Source organism: Acyrthosiphon pisum, chromosome X (genome assembly GCF_005508785.2).
Source record: "Acyrthosiphon pisum isolate AL4f chromosome X, pea_aphid_22Mar2018_4r6ur, whole genome shotgun sequence".
Classification (NCBI taxonomy): Eukaryota; Metazoa; Arthropoda; class Insecta; order Hemiptera; family Aphididae; genus Acyrthosiphon; species Acyrthosiphon pisum.
In genome coordinates, this window is record NC_042493.1 from 17,136,529 (window position 1) to 17,155,125 (window position 18,597).

Below are 18,597 nucleotides of genomic sequence, written 5' to 3' on the forward strand. Positions count from 1 at the left end.
TAATAAATCTGTGGGTTTTTCTGATTATGGTAGTCAATTGGATTCAGAAGGTAATAATATGCCAGCTACTCAGGTACTTGTAAGTTGTTTTCATGTTGATAAATTTAAAAGGAAAATGGAAATGTCCTATTGGATATTTTTTTTCAAAACAAAATCAATGCTGTCACCCAAGCTGAATTGATAAAATCTGCTTTATCAATTACACATAATGCTGGTTTGAGAGCATTACCTGTGACGGTGCTTTCACAAATTGTTCCTCTATGACAATATAAGGCTGTACATTTTATGATATATCATTGTACACAGGGTTAAAAATTTGAATAAATCATCCTATTTCCAATGAGAAAGTATTATTTTTACCAGACCCTTGTCATATGTCAAAATTGACCCGTAATACTTTAGGTTAGTAAGTAATGATTAAAAATAAAGGAGCGGTTAAGTGGGACTATATTGAAAATTTGTCGTTAAAATTAGGTAATAAATTGAGTCAAGCTCATGTTATGTGGCACCAAAATAAGATGAAGGTCAAATTAGCGGCTCAAATATTGAGTTCATTGACAGCAGATGCTTTGTTGTTTATGAAAAATATTCATATGGATGAATTTCACAATGTTGGTGAAACTATAACATTTAGCCGAAACATTGATCGTCTGTTTTATTTCTTAAATTCAAGAAATCCATTTGCAAAAGGTTTTAAATCCCCCATCTTTTCTTCCAATCTAGAATATTTAGAATCAGTAAATATTCCACTAGTAGATTATTTGTTCACATTGCAGGTGAAAAATAATATTGATACCATAAGTCATATTTACACAACTTCTAAATAGACATTTGTTATTGGTTTTGAGTTAGCTGTTAAATCTATATTCTCTATAGAAAAATTATTATTTGAAGTAAATCAAAATTTTAAACATATTATCTTATAAGTTTTCACAAGAAATTGTATTTACTCGATTTGGTGCAAACAATAATACTAAAAGGTGGGAATGGACCATATTCCATAATTGTAAATTTAAGGTAATGAACTACCTCACGAGCTCCCATTTTCTTGTCATGTGAGCCTGGACGATTTCTTAATACATCTTCGAAAGCTACGGAATATAAAATCAGTTGGCCCTGACGGTCTTTCAAGTTATTTTTTTTACTCTATAAGAGCTTCTCTGTATTACCCACTATTTCTTGTGATAAGTAAATCGTTATATGAAGGTTTATTTCCAGATATCTGGGAAATCAGCTCAGTGACACCAATTTTTAAATCAGGTGACACTAATAGATGTCTCAAACTACAGGCCTATTTCTATTATTAGCCATGTAGCTAAGCTAATGGAATCCATTGTTTAAGTAGTATCTCACGTCCAGTTAGTTGTGTTTTAATTGATGAGCAGCGTGGTCTTAGACCAGAGCGCTCAACTACTACATGTAATGCCATTTTCTTAGAGAATGTCATGGATGCGTTCCGTGGATGCGATCACTCTCAAGTTGACGTGGTTTATACGGACTTCGCCAAAGCGCTCGACCGTGTTAATCACTGCTCTTATAACAATACTAAAATCATTAGGTTTTGGAGAGCCACTAATATCTTGGTTCAAATCGTACCTTTCCAATAGAATACAATATGTAAAAATTAACGGTGTTTCCTCTGAACTAGTATATAAACGTCAGGTGTCCCTCAAAGAGGGCACTTGCCTCCGGTCCTCTTCTCTTTATTTATTAACAGCGTTAAAAGTGTCTTAAAACACTGCCAATTACTCATGTTTGCCGATGGTATAAAGTTGTTCCATCGTATCAGTACCCCTCAGGATTGCATCCTTCTTCAAGATGACCTCAACTTCTTGGTTGGATCCACGGGTATGATCCTGTATCCCTAAATGCACTTTTATGGATTTTTATCCTTCTCTTAGATGTCCTTTTAGTTTTAATTATTTTATATCTGGTGTACTCCTTGAATCTGCTGGTGAGTCTATAAAAGATTTGGGTATAAAGTTTGATCGCTGACTTAAGTTTATTGCTCACTTAGACATTATTTCTTGTAAAGCCATGAAAATGCTAGGGTTCTTGCTCGGAATTTCTATGGACTTCAAGCTCTCTAGTTCCTTAAAAGTACTTTTTTGCTCATTTGTTTCTTCTGTACTGGAGTGTGGAGCTGTAATTTGGTGCCCAGCAACCAAGAGTGGCAGCTACAAACTTGAAAAGAGTCCAACGCAAGTTTTTGAATAATCAACTGATTGTCGGCCTCATGACTATAACCCAGTACTTTTCCACCTAGGCTTGACCACGGTGGATGATGAGAGAGTTCAAACAAACCTATAATTTTTGACAAAACTGATTGATGGTCGAATTGACTCTTCTGTTTTTTTAAACAAAATTCATTTTAGAATCGCAGTTTTTAATTCCCGTAGTGTTTTCTCCTTTCATATTCCCTTTTGTTCTGTGAATTATTTGCGAACAGTCTTATGTCATGCATGACGAGATTAGTGAACGAGGATCCATAGTTACTATTGGGGGAATGAACCAGTTTTAAGGTAACGTTATCACGCTATTGTGTTAATTTAATTTTTATATTTTATACTATACATACTTTAGTTTTAAGATTAATTTCAACATTTGTATTGGGCTCGTCCCGTTTCATAAATAAATAAATAAAAAAATTTAAGAAGACGCTGCTGAAGAAACTGATTATAATGACCAACTTCAAACCGCTCTAGTGTCAATGCCTTACAATAACCGCAATATTATAATCTCGGGCAGTAGAGCTTATGTCAGTGAGTGGATTATCAAAAAGGTGAAGTACCTTATTAAAAATGTTCTTCCTGCATTTCAAAACTATCTGCTACTTATCCTTTAAATTAACATTTTATAATTCAAAAATGCCAATACGATGAATGAAACATATTTTATTCGGATAAAGAAACGATAGATTTGTATAGTTTGATTATAGATCTATTTAATTATAATTTCTATAAATATGAATATAAAAATAATGCATTTGGTGAATTGTATTCATTCGTATCTAAAAATGTACCTGTTGGTAGTTTAGTTTGTAGTGAACATGATTTATTTGAAATTTTCCTTAAAATAGCTTGTAAACTTTTAATTTACCTATTCATATTATGTAAATCATATAAATCAGATTCTAAGTAAAGGGGAAAAATACAACTGTACTTTTGATCCTGTAAAACCTTCTGCTATTTTATGTCATGAAAAATATTCCAAAAAAGAAAAGGTCTTGCTGTGGCATTTATAATAATTCTTTGTTTACTTAATTATATTTGTACTATGTAAATTATTACTTCATTTATAGATTTTAAGTTTTATGGCAAAATAAATATTTATCGACATGTTAAATTAAGTATATTACTTTTATTTTATTCAGTAAGTACCTACATGTATTCAGAATACTAATTTAAAATTTTTGTAATTATTACAATAGCATTTATATCGATACAATAGTATTAATATCGATTATCAACAAATCGATTAGGTACTTAATAATTACTACAACCGTCGTGAGCGCTAGAATCGAGCTTAGTATCGAAACGTTTCACGGGAATTGCCTTTCTATTTAATCTCTATTACATGCCACAAACAAACACCTACATTTAATAACTGTATATTGTGCGCTCAAATTCCGCCGCCTAAGTTTTAGTGATACTTTACATACATTTGTAATTGTTTACCTTTTGTCAACATTTTTTGTGCTCAAAATATAAATTTTAAGGAGTTGTATAACTAAAAATATAGTAGTGTGACGATTTTTATATCTTGGTTAAATATTATGTAGTAATGGTTGATGAACATTTCGATGAATTTGATGTTGAATAAATTTCAAGAAGGTATATTCGTAATATGAAAGAAACGTTATCGATTTCCAAAACTGATTGTCTTGGATCAGTTTGTAGATTTATTAAGTATTAATTATGTTAATAATCGAGGACTGCCTATACCTCCCATTCTACAGTTATTGTCAACTTAACGATTTTATGGAACAGCCATCTTTCGAGTGAAATACCTACCTAATTTTAATTTGTAAAAATTATTTAAGACATGTTACTTTTAATGTGTAGAATGTTTGTGATGACTTGAGAGGCATTGACCAGAGTTATGATACTTCTAAAATGTACCTACAAATGTTCACATGTGTTTAGAGAAAATATTGAAAAATAATCCAAGTTTGATTCGTCTTGTACATTATGTGTATGTCATTACACATTTACACAACCATGCAATAACGCAAATTAAATAAAATAAAAATAATGAATAAAACTGTAGATGAAAGCTTGGTACATTTACGGCTAAATATTTTTTTACAAATAAAATAAGGAGCGGGTATGTGACACCTAAAATTAAACAACAACGTTTCCAACTTTATTAGTATTTTTTTCTACGAATGTCAATAAAACTTTATTTGTTGAGTAAAAAAGCTTGAAAATTTAATACAAGGCTCCAAATATATTTTAACAGTGTCATTTGAAAAATATTAAAAATCCTTAGTCACAGTTTTTATTTATAAGCATTTAAAGTTCAATTCTTGACAAAATATTGAAAAATCACGAAAATTAGCAAATTATTAGAGTTGAGAATTCATTAAAATTTTTCTTTTTAAATCTAAGATTTGAAAATGTAATACAAGATTCCTCATAAGTTTGTCTACCTTTATCAAAAAAAAAAAAATTTTTACAAGCAAATAAAATTAAACTTTTATGAGCGTTTTGAAATTCATTTTTTTATAATATTGGATATTCACTCGATTTCTCATGTAGCGGTTTTGTTATTTTATTGTTATTCAGAAACAAATAACTGTAGATACATGAACATTTTACTGAATGTTTATATTTTCAATTTTTTATACACCATAATGTTTTGAAAATATTTAGACTCTTTTTGGGCTGTTTACGGACATTGTCAGTTTTCAAATTTTTTAGTTTTTATTTCTATAAATATCAACACAATTTTATTTGTTGGTTAAAAAAGCGTGAAAATGTAATGCAAAGCGCCTGCCTATATTGTTACAATAGCTGTTGAAAAATATTAAAAATACATAGGCAAAATTTTTTTTTATAAGCATTTGAAGTTCGAATTTTTACAACATTTATCAAATTTAAAATGTAATAATAATTTAATTTTTTAAATTAATTTTTTAAGGCTTTAACATTTTAGTCATTAGTAGGGAACAAAAACATATTTACATGTTATTTACAATCATCATAACATTTAAATAAAGGTAATACCGTACAACGAAATGGTAATAATAGTGTAAATAATAATAATAATACATATTTTTAGTAATTATTTAAATTCTATTATATAGATTGGTTATTTTAAGGAATGTTATAAAACAGTTAAAATTGTCTATACTTAAAATATCTTTTAATGTTAGATGTGGAAAATTTTTTTCTTTTTTCGCTTAGATTTGGGCATTCTAAGAGGTGTCTTATGGATATAAGTGAGTAGTTGCAGAGTTGGTCTCGGTTCTCTTCTCATTAAGTGGACGTGGGTTATATTTGTTTGGCCAATTTTTATTCGTCTCCATATCACTTGTTGTTATCTTGTACGTAACATAGGAGTCGGGTTTGATGCCAAAAAAGGTTTTATTTGGTATAACTTGTTATTCTGTCCCTGGTCCTAGAGTCGTTGGTGAGCCTACTTGTTTCTTTCTAAGGTGGTTCGGGCAGTGTCCTTAAAATACGAGAGTTTTACTTTGGGGGCATTGTTGTTGATGGAGGCTTCTTTAGCTGCTACATCAGCTTTTTAATTTCCTGGTATGTTTTTTATTACTTAAAAAACATACCAGGAGAGACTGTTTGTTTTTAAGAGACTATTTCTTGTATGTTTTTTATTACTTCATTGGTTGTTCCTTGGTTTTTTTATAGCTAGGATAGAACTAAGGGAATCATTAGCTATTTAAAAGACTGTATTTTTCCAAATTTTTTCAGCTAGGCTTATGGCTTTGAGGAGCTAGAGCTTCAATGGTGAAAATAGATTTTAGCTCAAGTGAGGAGAACTTGAAAATTTCTTCATCTGTCATTATAGCTAGTCCTGTTTTGTCATTGGGTTTTGATCCATTTTATGATAACGGAAATTCTTAAATGTAATGTCATTAAAATGTTTAGGGATTTATGACGGCTTTATATTTTGGATTTCTTGGATCATTGAGGAGTTGATGTTAAGATTCATTTTCAAAGGTAGGTATATGTAGTCAGCAGGGGGGAGTAGTTTGGGCACCAGTGTATTTGTTGTGTCTAGCCATATTTTTACTCGTGTAGATATTGGCTGATTTTTTTTAAGTGTAATGAAGGTGGTGAAGTGTTACCACAATTAATAAAATTACCTATTTTACGGTTCCGTACGGTAAACAGGACCCTATTACTAAGGCTCCGCTGTCTGTCCGTCTGTCACCAGGTTGTATCTCATGAACCATGAAAGTTAGAAAGTTGAAATTTTCACAGATTATGTATTTCTGGGGCCGCTATAACAACAAATACTAAAAATCCTAGAATATATAATATAAGCAGTGTTCCCAACATGTTTATAGCTGATGATGGTACGGAACCCGTTGTGCGCGAGTCCGACTCGCACTTGGCCGGTTTTTTCTATAATACGAATAACATAGGCTATGTTATTCGTACATATATTAGTTTAGTATCTATTTTATTTGATCTCTAAGTTTTGTTTCATTTAAATTTAAAATCTTTTTTGAAGTGTAGTCACTCATTTAGTTTTAGTTAAAGTATTGTATATCTTTAGTAATTTATGTTGATTATAATTTACAATTATTATAAATAAAAAGTATATAATTTGATACATAATAATATTAATTAACAATATATAATATAAACATGTTGATAATTACCACTGTTTGCGCTGGCACAGGGTCGGTGACAAGCTCAGGGATTATGCCATACTTGTTTTTAAATTTTATAATTTCAATGAGCATCAGATCCTTTTTTTTTTGTTTTTATTACAATGTCTTCTTGAAGAACATCTATATTTTTTCGAAGATCTTCTATGCTTAATTTATTTAACAATAAAAAAAAAAAAATAAAAAAATGATTATACAACTTAATGGAATTTATATTTTATACTGATTCACTTAGCTTATATCCGGTTTGAAGGACCAAAAATGTAAACGCATATGGTGATCAAAATAATAATGTACAGCCTTGTCGTTTATATAATAATGTGGACTGTATTTTTTAATAAATATTTAAATGCCCGTTTGGCACAATAATAATAATAATAATAATAGTATAATATGTGATTGAACCAGGCTTGAATGGCTGTAGTTTACAATAATATAAATAATCAATAATATGCCTTAGTGGCTGTAGTTTACAATAATATAAATAATCAATAATATGCCTTAGTGGCTGTAGTTTACAATAATATAAATAATCAATAATATGCCTTAGTGGACCCGTCGGTCATACACACACACATATTTGGTCGACAATACTCACATAATAGTTGAGACACACACCTGGTTTTACACCCACGATACCGCACCAGGGCCTGTAAGTATGTCAATAAGTTACAATAAAAACAAATTGACCCTGCGTACGTTCGAATGTGTGCCAGCAACTGTTGACGATGAACTCAATAACAAAAACACTGAATGCAGCCGGAACAGGTTTTCTAGTGTTCGCACTCCTGTTCCCACGAGCAACGAGGTACACCAAAACACGTTGAATCACAACACAAATCTCTGGTAATTTTGACCACCCTATAGGAGATACAATTAGTGTTGGCAATAAAAAATTGATGAGAACGATAATTACCAGAAATGTATTCACAAATTCACAACAACGTGGTTTGGTACGACTGCAAAAGGCTCATCACAATAATAATGATCTCCCCGTGAAATGACTTAACCTCACAGCCATGAGCACGAAAAAACTAAAAACAAGTGAGTCTGTGCCGGAAGCACACACCAGCCACACAAAAACGAATGGTCTTTCAGTGTCACCACACTAAAACAATAACTGACAGGAAAAACTATGAACTTTGTGACACTGAAAGCATTACTACCCGAAAAAACCACTTTAAGTTTGGAACATAACCGAATATAATGAAAACATTGATAATGATTCCACAGCTGGCCGGTCGCACACGAATGCCTGATAAGCGTCCGCCGACGAAGGCTGCAACTATGGAACGCACTAATATGTGCACATGAAAATGATAACATAAATACACAACATAAATTTGTTTGCAGCGCAAACAACCACCAACACGGACCCTTGTGGCTATTTTGGCAGACACTGTATTCTATAAGAACAATACACATTTTAAATAGGTAGTCCATAAATGCAATAGAAATGAAATAAGTAAAATAAGTTTAGTCAAATTAACTAACCTTTTATTGTTGAATGTAGAGGCATCCTTAAAAAAATGTAATACATTTTGTAGGTGAAATTGATTATTTTGAATATATTTCTCAATATATTTGTAATGGCGTTTATTGCATATGTGGCATTCTTAAAAAAATCAAATACATTTCGGAAATTTAATTAAGTACATTAATCCCTCGTTATCCGCGTTTTTTTTATCCGCGGTTTCGATTATTCACGGTTGGTCCACGATAACAAATTATTAATGCGATTGCGATAACGTTTTACCGTTATTACAAGAACACTGTAGAAATTTATTTTTGACAATTGTAGATAATTATTGTTATATCGCTATAGGTATAACACATATACATTATACATACATATATGTACTTATGGGTCTATGATAACTACTGGTCTCGTTATCCGCGCAGGTTTGCTGAATGTATATTAATAATAATGGTAGGCATTCGCAGCCAACACTACAATATATTTTATTTCAAATGACACTATTGCTGACAAATCCCTATCAATAGTCTAACATAACATATTTAAGATATATAAAACAATTATTTTTCTTTATAAAAAATTAATAAACATAAGTAACATGAAAATTGCAATGTATAAAAGAATTGAAACAATAAATTATAAAAATGAGCACTACATAGTCTGTAACGATTTATTACTTTATCAGTGGGATCTACTGATAATCCACATTTTTTTATCCAATTTTTGGTTGAAAACTGGTTGAAATATTTGGGGAAATCAAAGAATAAGTTCCTTGGAATTCCGGTTTGAACATTCATTAATGAAGGATCGTACTCCATTTCCCAGAGTGTGGTTCTATAAAATTTAAATTTATAATTAATTTAATTAAAAATATTAGAAACAGCTAGGGTTTGTGGACAATTATAAAGTACAAATTAAAATAGTATATGGTAAAAAATTATTTTAGTGATATAACATTCAATAGTATAGTTTGTATAGATTCTATGTATTTTTGATAGAATTTACTCTATAGATTATAGAAACAATAATATTATGTTTTTAAAATATTATTTTGTGTAGAAACTAGAGCCTATATTTCATGTCTTTAAAACAAAAATAATAAACTACAGAATACTGCTTGTAAATAACATAGAATCAGAAAACTACTCACTACTAATAGTACAAATAACATCCTACAAGATGATGATTTCCTTAAAGTAAATATACACGCAGCCACGCAGCTCTTATTATAAAATAAAATAAAACATAAATTTCAAATGATCACGATACGTTAAATAATACAAATAATTATCAAACAATTGTTAATGAATGTAGGTACTTACCTATTATTTTAAAAGAAGCGTTAATCATATAATCATAGATAATAGAAGAATGGATAGATCATGCAACTTAATCAATACACGGTAATTAATTGAAAAAATATTTGAGGTTATAAGAGACAATAGATCGATAAGAATTTATCGTTATCAATATATCATAGAAAAAACAATGGATGGATATCTATTTTAATTTTTATATTTGAATATAACCTAACAATGCCGCCTTTCTCTCTTCCCCATTAAAGACCGCGACCACTTGCGTTGTATGCATTAACATGGTCTATCTATTCTTCTATTATATATGAACACAATAATAATATGTTGTTTCAAATCGTGATATAAAACAAAATTATATTATTGTTAATATTTTTAAATACAAGTATATATTTGTAAATATATATTAATGATGTGGTAATTACACCGATAAGCTTTAAAAAAATATTTGATCAATCAATTTCATGTAGTTGTGAGTAGTGTTATAGTCTGCAGATATTTCACCTGGATTGTTCGTCTGGGATTTTTATTCCGTCAATCAATTTTTGTATGGTAGGAAATTTATAATAAGAACTGATCATAAGCCATTGATTAGTATTTTTGGTGATGGTACACAATGGCGTACAATAGTAGCTGATTGTTTACAGAGATGAGAGATACGTAATATTTTTGATAGAATATTCTTTTACAATTAAATTTATCAAAGGAATAGATAATGGAAATTCGGATGCGTAATCTCATTAACTTAATAACTACTAACATTAAATCGATAACCGAATTAGATATTTGTAAGGAAGTTAAAAATAATTTGGTTCTTAAAGTTTTTATTTGGAATTGGCCAGATAATATTAAAAGTATTTCTGATTTGCTGATATCTTATTATTATAGAATGAATGAGTTAGAAATTTAACAATGATGTCTTATATGGGGGCACAGATTAGTATCTATAATTAAATTCAATTCATTTAATTAAATTCATGATTAAAATTATAAAATAATAAAAGTAAGGCAGTATTTAAGTACGCTTAGGTCAGTAACAACTGCATCCAAAGCACTCTTCCTGGTCGAATATCGGCATCAACTTTTTTTTTATTGACTATGAAAACTAATTTAAAACATATAGATTCCAATCTTTGCCTTCGTATTTATTGAACTTTCATAATAGATAAGATTATAAAAAAATATTTTTAACAACTTCTCTTGTACGACACTTAAATTAAATATTTTCTGAGAAAAAATCGATTATTTATTATTATTTTTTTTTGTACAAACCAATATTACAATATAATACTTATAATTATTGAATAAATAATTCTTTAATTTTTTAAACAGTCAGATTGGGAGAAAACCGAAGATGTCTCCAGATTTAGTTTTAGAAGAATTAGAGTTAGTGGCATCAGAATTATTTGATATCAAACATAATATTAAAGGTTATTCAGACCCAATATGGAAACAAATAAGTAATGACTTAGATGGAAAATTATCAGCTAATTCTTTATACATAAATGTATATCAAAACTGTCATTCTCGGCAAACTGTTCTAAGGTAAAACTGGTCATATCCACTCATTACATTACCTAATACTGTTAAAGAATATGACTCTGGAAGTACTAGCTCTAAAATAGATGATTAATCAGATAGATCATCAGATGGCAAAAATATATTTAAATTTGATATACCTTTCTTAAAAGGATTCCCTGTAATATAATTTATGGCTAAAAATAACAGGAAATACATACACAGTTTTAAAACAAGGAATGTGGACAAATATAATTAACGATTGGTTCTTAAAATCTTTTAAGGTTCATTGTAGTATAATATATAAGCGCTGCAGAGTTATAAACAATGCGTCTAGGGAAAACCATTATTTAACGTTCTCGGGAATATCCCAAGACTGTTTAAATTATAAACATGATCACTACATAGTCTGTAACGATTTATTCTTTATCTGTAGGCTCCACTGACAGTGTTGCCAAAATGTACAACCAAAAAAAAGTAAAAAGGTGTAAAAAGCTAGATAAGGCTAGATAAAAAGTCTTCCAAAAAAAGCTATAAAAAACCATTAAGTATTTTCTATTATCTATGTAAAATGTTGGATTTTATTACAATTCTAATTAATAAAAAAGATATATTTTAAAGATAAATAAATATACTATATTTAAAAAGATATTTAAATAGATTCTATATGAAAAATCGTAGTGGCTGTACTTTTTTCTACTGTGAATAACACACTATAACAAAAAGTACCTTCCATTGATAAATAAAATGTACATTTTAAATATGAAATATGTAATATAAATATAACTGGCAATTTCAATACAGTTTTAATAATACATAACTACTTACAATTTACAATAAATAATTATTATAATATTATTTAAATTTATGCGGAAATTTTAAAATGTTGGTATATTATCATATTATATCAGCTATATTTTTTATTATAAATTATAATTACGATTTAAGATAATGATTATAATGATTTATCGATAATTGTGATTGGCACTTATCATTTTTTATAGTTGATATCAGGTATATTTTCAGTATAATCAATATTTACCTTAGATTATATAGTATGGAAAACTGAAAATAAACAGTTGAATTTCGAAATGGACACTAATGAAAAATGGCCAAATAATGGCTAACCTAGAATATGAAATATGCTAGATTTATGGCCATAAGTATTTAAGAAATTTCAATGGCTAGATGGGTATCAGAAAAGGCTAGTTCTTAGTTATTAACCCATATTTTTTTAACCAATTTTTTCTCTCAGTTCTGCGATTGCAGTCGTCCGGGCGCACATGTATTTGTGCTCCCGTTGTGTTTAATTATTTAATTATTCACTTAATAAATACCACAAATGCATTAAAATGCGTTAATCGTTGGATAGGTAGATAATATTAATTATTAAATTTCTTACTGATTCGATTTGACTGACTATTTCCTTAACGGATGGGTCATCTTTTCCATTTCTGAACATCTTGATCATTATTATGGTTACTAAGTTAGTATGGGGTTGGTGTGATTTATTAGGTATAAGTTTCTTACTTTTAAAAAGCCGGGGTTTCCTTAGGGTTTCTGGAGATTTTGGTGGAAACTATTCCATCAAGGCATACGATAGTATACATAGAGAAGAGTTATGGAAAACCATGATTACCTCTGGTATATCAAAGAAATACGTTGATATGGTAAAACTCTGTAATTCCAAGACCATATGTAAAGTACAATTTGTTGGAGAGGTATCATCGGAATTATAAATTAATTCAGGACTACGGCAAGGATCACCTTGTCCCCGACACTATTTAATATTGGTTTTTAAATGGACATAAGAAAATTAACCCAAAGACAAAAGACGGAGATAGTAGGTAATGAATCGATATTAGTGTACGCAGACGGCATAGACATATTAGGTAACACCAGGCATGAAATTACACAAACTACATATGAATTGTTGGAAGCTAGTAAAAAGATGGGGCTGTGTGTAAGTCAAGAGAAGATTAAATTTATGGTTCTCTCTAGAAGCAAAGAAAATCAACCTACAAGTAGGTAATTTAACCTTCAAAAAAGTGGAAAACTTCAAGTACCTAGGAGTGAACATAAATAGTAAAAATGACATGCACCGAGAAATAAGTGAAAGAATAGCTAGTGGGAACCGGTGCTATCACAATATAAGTAAGCTACAAAAGTCCAAATTACTGTCAAGAAAATCAAAAATTTTGCTCTATACAAGCTATCTGAGACAGAAATCACATATGCATGTGAGACATGGTCCTCAACGAAAAGTGATGATAACAGATTGGCAATATTCAAACGAAAGGTACTTAGAAACATTTTTGGCCCAATATATAATACAGAGTTAGGATTTTTCGAGAGAAGAAAGAACGACGACCAATACAGACTATATTTAAAACCCAATATTTCGTCGTATATAAAAATTAAGAGAATGGAATGGTTTGACATATATGGAGAGCTGATAATGACATCATAAGAAAAGTACTAACGGAGACCATACATAAAAAAGACTGATAGACAGACCACGAACGAGGTGGAAAGATGCGGTAGAGAAAGATATCAAGATGTTGGGAAGAAATGTAACAGAATTGCTTATGGCAGCTCAGGTCCTACAGGAATCGTTAAGCTAAGGAAGAAGAAGAATATTAATCATACAACGTATACTAGCGGCATTTATTTACCAATATTTACCATTATGGTGTGCACTATACCATATAGTCTATATTATTTTCTATATTTTTTGTAATGGGTGATTTTACTCTAAGATTACTTAAAAACATAGGAAAAATGATTCTGCGATAATGAGTTTTGTCTAAGTTGTGGGCCAGAGAAAGAAAACAAATTAAGTACGCTCAAATCCTCTTATACATATTATGTATAGTTATGCGTAGATACAGTGTATAAAATATTTCGTATAAATAGTTTAATACTATAATAGGTATTATGTATACACAGAGTGATTTTTTTATCGTGGACCTGTTAATATCTCGGGAAGTATTAGGAATTTTGAAATAATTTTTTTTCAAACTTTCTAGGTTTTACTGTTTTACACTGTGTTACAATTTTGATAATTTTACTTTCCTCCCTTATTTAATATAAAACACTATCAACTTTCGATTTTCCAATGGCAATACCAATTTTCGAAAACGAAAATCTGTAAACATATTGAAAAACATAATTTCAACGTTTACAGAATTTAATTTTAGTACCTAATCCGTTTGCGACTTATTAATGCTTAAATATTCGTTCAATTTACTGCTACTGGGCAATTTAACAAACCCAACAGTAAAAACCAGATATCAAAACGAAATTTTATTTTTTATTTTTATAAGAAATATATAATCTGTACACTGAGGCACAATAAGAATATTGGCTAAATTACTAGGAACATTAACTATATTTTGTTATTTATGAAACATTTTTATACATAGGTAACATTAACAAAAGCTATTTTTCGATTTATTAATAACAACCACTTTTTATTATGTTTAAAACTTATTGTAACATATTTCTTATAATTAATACCTACTTTTTTTAAAAATAGTTAAAAAAAACAAATTAATATTTATATTTTTATTAATAAAATCACATACTTCGGACTTTTAGTTTCATACTTGTTACAACATTTTTATAAATAGGTAACAATAACAAAAGCAATTTTTAGATTTATTAATAACAACCACTTTTTATTATGTTTAAAACTTATTGTAACATATTTTATATAGTTAAATTTTTTTTTAAATAGTTAAAAACAACAAATTAATATTTTAATTTTTTGTAATACAATCACATATTTCAGACTTTTAGTTCATACTTCTTATTATAATATTTTTATAAATACTTTTTATAAATAGTTAACACTAACAAAAGACATTTATTTTAAATTTAAAACTTTGTTATTCGCATTCACAACAAATAAATGGATCTGTATCGTTTTTAGTTAGCCCCACGCATATTTCGTGAACATATCTTTTGCAATTAATGCAAAGACGCATATCTAAAATTTCATCTTGTTTACACACGAAACAATACCAGTGTTCATCTATTTCTATTAGATCTTCTGAAGGCCCGTCAGCACTGTCGGAATATTGAATAAGGGTCGTTTCCTCTTCTCTTTCGCTATCACTATCACTGGACTGTAGAACTTGTTTTCGCACTTTCGACTTCTGATTTTTATTTGTCTTAATAATTTTCTTTTTTCCATTTTGTTCAGACTGGCTTAAAGATTCTTGTGACACATCTAGTTTATCCGGTGTTTTCGTCAATATTTTAGTCTTTCCAGGCTGCCTGCCGCGTCGGGTGGTTTTACGTGGTAAAGCTTTAGGAAGCGGCTTTATCATTTTGGGTGTGACGTTAATCGCTCGCGTGGATAGGGTAGACAAAATGAGTGATGTTGGTTGTATTGGTGAACTATGTGATGTTGATGGGATTGGTGATTCACGTGATTTTGATGGAATCGCTTATGCAGGGATTGATACTGTAAAAACCGGTGATGAAGTTGTAATCGCGTTATTTGAAGAAGTTGTTATTGGTGAAATACTTGAGGTGTCTTGAGGATATATCAGAATTAAGGAGATAAACAGATACGGGTTTGATTTTAAAATCAAAAATCAAAATCAAAATCATGATTTTTTATTTTTAAAATATTTTTTTTAATGATTTTGATTTTGATTTTTAAAAATCAATTCAATGATTTTGAGCACAAACTAATCAACAACTAATTTTTACATAATATAATTTATACATGTTGAAATCGACAGATCAATAATAAAATTGTATTTATTTGATTTCATAAATCAAAACTTTTATGTAGCATTAAAATGTAAAAAAAAAAAATACTAATTCTCATAGTATACATAATCATATTTTGTGATTTTGTGGTTTAACAAATTATAAGTTAATTAAATATTTTAGGTAATGATTTTGATTTTGATTTTGATTTTAAAATCAATAGTTTTGATGATTTTGAACTTTGATTCAACTTTGAATGACTTTTAAAAATCATTTTTTAAAAAGATTTGATTTTTTGATTTTCAAAATCAATTTACGGTGATTTCGGATTTTGATTTTAAAAATCATTTTACTGATTTTGCCCATCTCTGGGGATAAATACCTGAATTTTTGAAGCCACTGACAATGTTAGCCTGAATAAAAGCCGATGACATAATTTGTGATACAATAGCAGGAATGGTGTAAATACTTACAGTTTTACCAGGATTATCCATTATCTTTGGCAAGTTGAATTACATCTGCACTGACGTGGCTCTCGTGATTATCAAGAATTAAAAGAACTCGATTTTCTTTTGATGCTTTAGACATTTTATGAAGTGTACCATAAACTTCACAAAACTTTTCGTTGTCATCCACCCACTTGGATATATGAGTCACCGTCTGATCTTAATGGCCCATTTTCGACAAAAAAAACTATTATACTTCACACGCGGGAAGGTGAAAAATTGTGGTAAAGCATTCCCTATGGCATTCACAGCAAAACAGACAGTAACTAGAGTTCCTCTTTCAGCTGACGTTACTTGACCAACTTGACGAAACTTCTTACCAACAACTACTTTGGGACACTTCTTCACCGTAGTACATCCGGTTTCATCACAGTTGTAAATATTCTGTGGTTCAAAATTATAATTTTCGATTACCTCTCTTAAATTATCAAAAAAATCTTGTACGTTATTTCTATTAAAACTTGTGGCCCTAGAAAGACTGGTCGCTTCTGGTGTTCATAAGCTTAGTTGTCTTTTAAGAAATCCTCGAAACCAATCTTTGCCAGTAGATTTATTTTTGTGATTTATTATTGTATAGTCACTCGCTAACTTGATACCTGATATTTTCGATAAGCCATAATGCATTTTGCTACATTCTAGCAAATAATCAACCAACACCTTTTCTTCTTCAAGTGTAAATACCTGATTAGCTTTGTACCTACTGACTCCCCGTTTCATAAAATTTAGTTAATTGTTCTTTATTTTGTACATACCGGCTTAGTGTAATTCTATCAACATTATACCTACTTCATAGCTGACTTCCTTAATGACATTCCTTTTTCACATCTGCAATTGTTGTTTGGTAAAAGGATTTCTTTTTTTAGCGCTTGCCTTTGGTTTGTATTTAAAAGGCATTTCTTTGTCTGAATACAAATGGATAAAAAATTAATGGTAGGTACCTGAATTTATACTAGAACTATTATTAAAATATTAATTTATTTATTATAGTTATTCTTGTTTCTTAATTTTTATAATTCTACTTATATTATAAATAAATATAATTTAAAAATTAAGATTCAAAAAAGTGTCATAAACGTTTTCACGACGGCGGGAGAGTTGAACCATGGTTCAAGTATCCCACTCACTACCTTAATCAGTTTGATAAATAATGGAAAAAAATGAAAACACTATTGATATAACTAATTACTATTGCATAAAACTATACAACATTTCGAAGCTATTCATAAAAACAGTATAGACGTACTTTAAAAAATCAACAAACGCCGAACAAACAACGATAACAATTTTTTTTTACTCTGACAACCTCAAAATACATTTTTGTTGATAAAAATCGAACGGATTTTCGAAATACAATGTGCCACATGGGTGAGTTTATTACGCGGTAGTGCACATTATGAATCAACTGTTATCTCACTAGCGTGAAATTTAAAAAAGTTATGAGCGATGGTTCAAGTATCCCGAACTCCCCCTATTTAAATTGCACTCTTGGTACGAATTGGAAGGGGACGTACAGTCCAAAAATATGTTGGCCACCTCGTTGTCCTGATCTGACTTCACCATATTATTTTATTTGGGGTTATCTACAAAGTATAGCTTACAAGGAAATGCCTGCTAATGTAAATGATCTTAAACAAAATATTAAAGATGCTTGTTCAAATATCCAAAGTCATGTTGTAAAACTACAACAAATTAATTGCTTAGATGACTGGCATCTTGTTTGGTCATCAGTTTGAACATTTATTAAAATAAATTATTAATAAACTTTAATTGATACTAGTATTGTGTTTGTCTGTTTTAACTACATTTTGAACTTAACCAATCCTTACCAATATTGGAAGCTTAGTTAGCTTAGAAGCTAGTTAGTTATAAGGTGGTTACTTTCAAGATATATGTATTTCAACCATGGTTACTCCAAGACCGTGATCCATAATATGAACTTTGTAAGTTTAATTTAATTTTAACATAAACAAGATGATATTATCTTAGTTCAAGATTTTTAATATTTTGTATTTTGCTATGTTACTTAATGGTTAATTGGTTAATAGGTTAATTATTAATTATTAATTAGTAGGGTTTTGAATTTGAAATATTTCACTTGAAATTTCAAAATTTCAAAATTCATTCTTCTTAAAATATTCAATAAAATTTTTTTAAAAAAATGTTCTTTTTTTAATAAACAATATTATGTTCAATTATATC

General features: G+C 29.4%; 2 protein-coding genes across 2 annotated transcripts; one reads left to right on the forward strand and one right to left on the reverse strand.

The window, feature by feature from the left end:
• Positions 1–413: 413 nt before the first annotated feature.
• LOC100571922 lies at positions 414–827 on the forward strand. Its single transcript, XM_008191961.1, has one exon. The coding sequence runs from the start codon at positions 414–416 to the stop codon at positions 825–827; it is 414 nt and encodes a 137-aa protein (XP_008190183.1).
• A 14,230-nt stretch (positions 828–15,057) lies between these two features.
• LOC107882256 lies at positions 15,058–15,501 on the reverse strand. The gene has a single exon (XM_016800367.1). The coding sequence runs from the start codon at positions 15,499–15,501 to the stop codon at positions 15,058–15,060; it is 444 nt and encodes a 147-aa protein (XP_016655856.1).
• Positions 15,502–18,597: the final 3,096 nt, after the last annotated feature.

Excerpts from the sequence above, each read along its gene's own strand:
- LOC100571922 (XM_008191961.1), top strand. The coding sequence starts at position 414 with ATGATTAAAAATAAAGGAGCGGTTAAGTGGGACTATATTGAAAATTTG.
- LOC107882256 (XM_016800367.1), bottom strand. The coding sequence starts at position 15,501 with ATGATAAAGCCGCTTCCTAAAGCTTTACCACGTAAAACCACCCGACGC.